This window comes from Oncorhynchus gorbuscha, linkage group LG25 (assembly GCF_021184085.1).
Source record: "Oncorhynchus gorbuscha isolate QuinsamMale2020 ecotype Even-year linkage group LG25, OgorEven_v1.0, whole genome shotgun sequence".
NCBI lineage: Eukaryota > Metazoa > Chordata > Actinopteri > Salmoniformes > Salmonidae > Oncorhynchus > Oncorhynchus gorbuscha.
The window spans coordinates 28,531,147-28,538,646 of record NC_060197.1 but is presented as its reverse complement, the minus strand read 5'-3'; the positions used below and the strand labels follow the sequence as shown (position 1 = coordinate 28,538,646).

The 7,500-nt window shown below is 45.7% G+C and overlaps 1 protein-coding gene across 2 annotated transcripts in view; it reads left to right on the top strand.

The window, feature by feature from the left end:
- dnah2 (dynein, axonemal, heavy chain 2) overlaps positions 1-7,500 on the top strand; it is a 253,765-nt gene that overhangs the window by 119,507 nt on the left and 126,758 nt on the right. For both annotated transcript variants that reach the window (XM_046327988.1, XM_046327989.1), the window contains exons 29-31: positions 4,007-4,187; positions 5,674-5,812; positions 7,201-7,418. In XM_046327988.1, coding sequence (XP_046183944.1) covers positions 4,007-4,187; positions 5,674-5,812; positions 7,201-7,418 — 538 coding nt within the window. The remainder of the gene's footprint in view (positions 1-4,006; positions 4,188-5,673; positions 5,813-7,200; positions 7,419-7,500) is intronic.

Here is a 7,500-nt window from a genome sequence, read left to right as displayed (position 1 = left end):
ACGGGGGTGGCAGCATCATGTTGTGGGGGTGCTATGCTGCAGGAGGGACTGGTGCACTTCACAAAATAAATGGCATCATCATCAAAATTATGTGGATTTATTGAAGCAACATCTCAAGACATCAGTTAAACCTCAAGCATACTTCCAAGCAAAATGGCTTAAGGACAACAGAGTCAAGGTATTGGAGTGGCCGTCACAAAGCCCTGACCTCAAATCCTATAGAACATTTGTGTGTAGAACTGAAAAAGCGTTGGCGAGCAAGGAGGCCTACAAACCTGACTGGGTTACACCAGCTCTGTCAGGCGGAATGGGCCAAAATTCACCCAACTTATTGTGGGAAGCTTGTGGAAGGCTGCCCAAAACATTTGACCCAAGTTAAACAATTTAAAGGCAAAGCTACCAAATACTAATTGAGTTTATGTAAACTTCTGACCCACTGGGAATGTGATGAATGAAATAAAAGCTGAAATAAATTATTTTCTCCTGATTTTCTGACATTTCACATTCTGAAAATAAAGTGGTGATCTTAACTGACCTAGGACAGGGAATTTTTATTCGGATTAAATGTCAGGAATTGTGAAAAACTGAGTTTAAATGTAATTGACTAAGGTGTACGTAAACTTCTGATAATGAGCATAGAGAAGAAAAATACATGTTTAGAACTGATAATTGATCACATGGTGCAAGATTGAATTAAATTAATTGATTATTGAATGTTATAATGGACACTGATTTGTAGAACCAAAACGTACACAGGCTCTGCTCAACAAACTTGAACTCAAGAACAAATTGTTTTGGGGCATGCAGTTCGAGAACGATATTGTGCTTATCACCTTTCACGGCAGTAAAGAAATAATCCTTTTTGTTTGCCTAGCAATAAACAAATGTACGTTGTTTTTTAAGCACACGACACACGTTTACAAGTCTGCGGGTTTACTGACTCAAATGAAAGAAATGAGTTGAAAGAGTTGCCGTTTTGGCTGAATGAGTCGATAAAAAGAGACGAGCTTCCCATGTTTGGCTACATTTTCTGCCACCTCCCTCAAGTGAGCATAGGTTTGGACATGAGGCTGTAACCAGTATATCACATACACTTTGACATGTCGGCTTTTTAAAATTTAAGTTCATGAAAAATAGATTTGAAAATTATTCCAATGTTGGCCTCTCTGATCCAATTCTGATCGGACTAATTGTTTGATATTGGGATTTTTTTTTTAAAGATGTCCCATTCAGACAACACAACACAACACAGCCAATTTAGGTTTTTGTCGAGCCCTGCACACACACACATCACTAACAGATATTCCACAGCCTTCATGTGAAATATCATCAAAGCAAAATGCACACACACGTATACAATAGCTACAGTATACAGTAAACAGCAGTAATGGCTATTCGCCTGTCTGTACTGTAATCAGGCACACACACACACACACACACACACACACACACACACACACACACACACACACACACACACACACACACACACACACACACACACACACACACACACACACACACACACACACACACACACACACACACACCTCCCCACAGGTCTGTCTCTGGGCTCCATTCAGCCATTCAGGCAGGCAGCTCTCTGGGCACTAGCCCTGAGCTCGGACCTCATTCCTTCTCTAGCTCTGCTGGATAACACCAGATCCTTCAGCATGTATTATGTGTGTGGCTGGTGTGTGTGTGTGTGTTTGTGTTTGTGTGTGGCGGATGGATGGATCAGGTGAAGCATATGTGCAGAGTGTGGCGAGTGTTGTTGGTAAGTGAGTTTGTGGTCAGCGTATATTGCATCAGCAGTCGATGGAGACATAGTGATGTGTGTGTGTCGGCTCAGTGTGCGTGTTTTTGTGCGTGTCATGCGTTTGCTTGTCTTTGTATTGTTTTGGATCAGTTGACAGTTGTATGACTGTACATGATGAGTTAGTGTGTGTGTGGGTGTGGCATTACAAGCAGAGCAGAGTGAACATAGGGTCTTGAATGTGTAAGTGGTAGCATGGGCCAATATCCCTGTGAAACGCTTTCGACACCTTGTAGAGCCCGTGCCCTGTCGATTTGAGCGGGGGGGTGGCGACAAATTAGGTGTTCCTAATCTCAGTGTACATTATGGAGAGTGTGTGATTAGTCACTAACAGTGTGTACCTGTGCTTTGAGTGATTGTGTGTGTATGTGCATTTAAGCATTGTGTGTGTGCTCTGAGCAGTGTATGCCCTATGCGCCATGCGTGTGTGTGTGCGCTCTGAGCTGTGTGTGTCCCTAGCTGATGGAGCGTGCGGATAACCTAGCCTCCTCCTTACATTGCCCTTCCCTCAATAACCCATCTCTCTCTCTCTCTCTCTCTCTCTCTCTCTTTTCTTTCTCTCTCTCTCTCTCTCTCTCTCTCTCACTCTCTCTTTTTCTTTCTCTCTCTCTCTCTCTCTCTCATTTAGAACACTATTTGAATCCTATCCTATCTCTCCCACCTAATGTGGTGAAACAACAGGTAGGCTATGCTGACAACCCCCAAACCACCCAGTCTGGTATTGTAGGTAGTTGAACCTGTAGTTCCTGTGGTGACGGGACTCAGTGTGAATACATTAAGGCCCTCTCTCTCCTCTCCTCTCTGCATGGCCCTGTCTCTCTCTGCACCACAGTCCTTGAGAACTCAAATTGACATTGGAGGACTGGTTATTAATACGTGGACAACAGTGATATGGGCGCGCTTGTGTACCGCTGTGTGTGTGTCTAATACACAGTGTGCTCAGAATACACCACGTCTGATGAAATGAAAGAATAGTTGCCTCGCTGCTAGTCATGATCTCTGTGTGTGTGTGTGTGTGTGTGTGTGTGTGTGTGTGTGTGTGTGTGTGTGTGTGTGTGTGTGTGTGTGTGTGTGTGTGTGTGTGTGTGTGTGTGTGTGTGTGTGTGTGTGTGTGTGTGTGTGTGTGTGTGTGTGTGTGTGTGTGTGTGTCAGCCGTGCCTTTATGTGTGTATTCCTGCTTTTGAGGGTTTGCAGGTGTGTGTACGTGTGTGTGTCTGTTTGTGTCTGTGTGTGTATGCGTCAGGTGTCACCCACCGCGTCTGATCCCCGCAGAAGGCCGTTGGCATGGCGACGGCTGCAGTGCCGCACGAGGCTGCTGCCATGGTTACCAGGCACGCTAGGGGGGGTGGGGGGCGGAGACCACAGCTTCTTACTTTGTCCCCTTTATTTCTGTTTCTGAGAGCTCTGGTTACCTCGGCCCCCCTCTTCAACCCCAGCCTCCCCCATCATACCCTCCTCAGTCCCTCAGCTCCTCACCACTCTGTTTTCTTTTGTTATAATATTTTAGAGAGGTTCAGCTAGTGAGGTGGGGGAAAGGTCTGTTCTGCTGTTGTGAGGGCTGTTCCCTGCCTTACCTACCTGCACCTCAACCACCCACTCTACCGTCCCTCAGCCCCTCACTGTGTTCTTTCTTAGGTGTAGAGAGAACGTGTGTGTGTGTGTGTGTGTGTGTGTGTGTGTGTGTGTGTGTGTGTGTGTGTGTGTGTGTGTGTGTGTGTGTGTGTGTGTGTGTGTGTGTGTGTGTGTGTGTGTGTGTGTGTGCGTGCGTGTGTGCGTGTGTGCGTGTGTGTGTGAGTGCGTGTGTGTGTGTGAGTGTGTGAGTGCGTGTGTGTGTGTGTGAGAGTCAGTGATAATAGCGGTTCAGAGTACAGTAGCTACACAGCACTGTTATATCCCTACTCAGACTGGAGTCACAGAAACAGACTGAAGGACAGAAACATATTCTATCTTGTAATATGTGTTTGAATAAACGTGATATGTATGCACGTATAGTACGTTTGAATAAACGCAAAATATATATCTATTTTTTGTTCTCTGAAAATGTCAAATGCTGCTCTTTTATCTTTGAGAAGGGTTTTAGTCATCGGTCAAACTCTGCTTATTTCAAGCGATATGTATTTGAATGGGTCCAGTCATTATAATACGTGTGGACCTTGTTCCATCTGACCCGGTGTCTCCTAAACCCTCCAGGGGTACAGAGGAAGTGTTCCAGACCCTGGAGGACAACCAGGTGACCCTCTCCACCATGAAGGCGTCCAGGTTCGTCAGGGCCTTTGAGAAGGAAGTGGACCACTGGGAACGCTGCCTCTCTCTGGTGCTGGAGGTCACAGAGGTGGTCCTCACTGTCCAGAGGCAGTGGATGTACCTGGAGGTAGACTGCACACACACACACACATAGAACCCCAATGCTCTCTCTCTCTCTCTCTCTCTCTCTCTCTCTCTCTCTCTCTCTCTCTCTCTCTCTCTCTCTCTCTCTCTCTCTCTCTCTCTCTCTCTCTCTCTCTCTCTCTCTCCTCACACGTTATCTTCTATTCTTACACCCTGACAGATCTTGAGTGTACTCAGGGGTCAGGAGCGTAGCAGGGGAACTGTGTAGGCCTTCATTCAAGTTGTATGCTGAGTACAACATAAAACACATTGAGTACAACGTAAAACACATTGAGTACAACATGAAACACATTGAGTACAATGTAAAATACATTGAGTACAACATGAAACACATTGAGTACAACATGAAACACATGGAGTACAACATGAAACACATTGAGTACAACATGAAACACATTGAGTACAACATGAAACACATTGAGTACAACATGAAACACATTGAGTACAATGTAAAACACATTGAGTACAACATGAAACACATTGAGTACAACATAAAACGCATTGAGCACAACATGAAACACATTGAGTACAACATGAAACACATTGAGTACAACATGAAACACATTGAGTACAACGTAAAACACATTGAGTACAACATGAAACACATTGAGTACAATGTAAAACACATTGAGTACAACATGAAACACATGGAGTACAACATGAAACACATTGAGTACAACATGAAACACATTGAGTACAACATGAAACACATTGAGTACAACATGAAACACATTGAGTACAACATGAAAACACATTGAGTACAACATGAAACACATTGAGTACAACATGAAACACATTGAGTACAACATGAAACACATTGAGTACAACATGAAACACATTGAGTACAACATGAAACACATTGAGTACAACATGAAACACATTGAGTACAACATGAAACACATTGAGTACAACATGAAACACATTGAGTACAACATAAAACGCATTGATTACAATGTAAAACACATTGAGTACAACATGAAACACATTGAGTACAACGTGAAACACATTGAGTACAATGTCTAAACAATAGTGGTAGAGTGTTTTAGCAACATCTAGTGTCTACTGCCGGGTGTAAAGACACCTGTAGCACGTTTAGATGCAGATTCAACTGGTCTGTTTCCTCTCTTCTCTCTGTTTTGTCTGGTCTGTTTCCTCTCTTCTCTCTGTTTTGTCTGGTCTGTTTTCTCTTCTCTCTGTTTTGTCTGGTCTGTTTCCTCACTTCTCTCTCTCTCTTTCTTTCTCTCTTTCCCTGTTTCTGTTTTGTCTGGTCTGTTTCCTCTCTTCTCTCTGTTTTGTCTGGTCTGTTTCCTCTCTTCTCTCTGTTTTGTCTGGTCTGTTTCCTCTCTTCTCTCTGTTTTGTCTCGCTCTTTCTTTCTCTCTTTCCCTGTCTCTCTTCCCTCGGCTTTCTCTTATCTGTTTAAAAAAAATCTTTTTTCTCTCTCTCTCTCTTTCATCCCTCTCTTCTCTAGAACATCTTCCTGGGCGAGGACATCCGTAAGCAGCTTCCAAGAGAGTCCACAGAGTTTGATGACATCAACAGCAGCTGGAAGACCATCATGGATCGACTGAACAAGGACAACAACGCCCTGAGGGGAACACACCACCCAGGCACGCACGCTTGCACACACACACACACACACACACACACACACACACACACACACACACACACACACACACACACACACACACACACACACACACACACACACACACACACACACACACACACACACACACACACACACACACACACACACACACACACACACACCACCCAGGTATGCACGCACACACACATGGAAATGTGGGAGGATATTTTGTAACACACCATTGTAAGATTAGGCACAGGATCATCTAATCATGGTCTTCACATTTTGATCATGGATAGTCAATCAATCAAATGTATTTATAAAGCCCTTCTTACATCAGCCAATATCTCAAAGTGCTGTACAGAAACCCAGCCTAAAACCCCAAACAGCAAGCAATGCATGTGTGGAAGCACAGTGGCTAGGAAAAACTCCCTAGAAAGGCCAGAACATAGGAAGAAACCTAGATAGGAACCAGGCTATGAGGGGTGGCCAGTCCTCTTCTGGCTGTGCCGGGTGGAGATTATAACAGAACATGGCCAAGATGTTCAAACGTTCATAGGTGACCAGCAGGGTCAAATAATAATAATCACAGTGGTTGTAGAGGGTGCAACAGGTCAGCACCTCAGGAGTAAATGTCAGTTGGCTTTTCATAGCCGATCATTCAGAGTTAGAGACAGCCGGTGCGGTAGAGAGAGAGTCGAAAACAGCAGGTCCTGGGACAGGTAGCACGTCTGGTGAACAGGTCAGGGTTCCATAGCCGCAGGCAGAACAGTTGAAACTGGAGCAGCAGCACGGCCAGGTGGACAGCAAGGAGTCATCATGTCAGGTAGTCCTGAGGCATGGTCCTAGGGCTCAGGTCCTCAGAGAGAGAGAGAGAGAGAGAGTATTTCACACAGGGCCAAACAGGCAGGATATAACCCCACCCACTTTACCAAAGCACAGCCACCACACCACTAGAGGGATATCTTCAACCACCAACTTACCATCCTGAGACAAGGGCGAGTATAGCCCACAAAGATCTCCGCCACGGCACAACCCAAGGGGGGCGACAACCCAGACAGGAAGATCACGTCAGTGACTCAACCCACTCAAGTGACGCACCCCTCCTAGGGACGGCATGGAAGAGCACCAGTAAGCCAGTGACTCAGCCACTGTAATAGGGTTAGAGGCAGAGAATCCCAGTGGAGAGAGGGGAACCGGCCAGGCAGAGGACAGCAAGGGTGGTTCGTTGCTCCAGAGCCTTTCCGTTCACCTTCACACCCCTGGGCCAGACTACACTCTAAGTCTCATTTGGTGTGCTAGGGCTGGGCTGGAACAAAAAACAAAAACTGCACACACACCGATGGTGTAATCCGAAACAAATGAAAGGCAACTCCCTCATATATCTCTTTCTCCTTTCCCCAGGCCTGCCGGAGAAGCTGTCTGAGATGAACAACAAGCTGGAGGAGATCCAGAAGTCTCTGGACATGTACCTGGAGACAAAGCGCCAAATCTTCCCTCGCTTCTACTTCCTGTCCAACGACGACCTGCTGGAGATCCTGGGCCAGTCACGCCACCCCGAGGCCGTGCAGCCGCACCTCAAGAAGTGCTTCGACAACATCAAGAGCCTTCGCATGGGAAAGGTAGGCATACAGACAAGGTCACGTAGGGAGAGGTACACACACGCACACACACGCACACACACACACACACTATCCAGGTGTC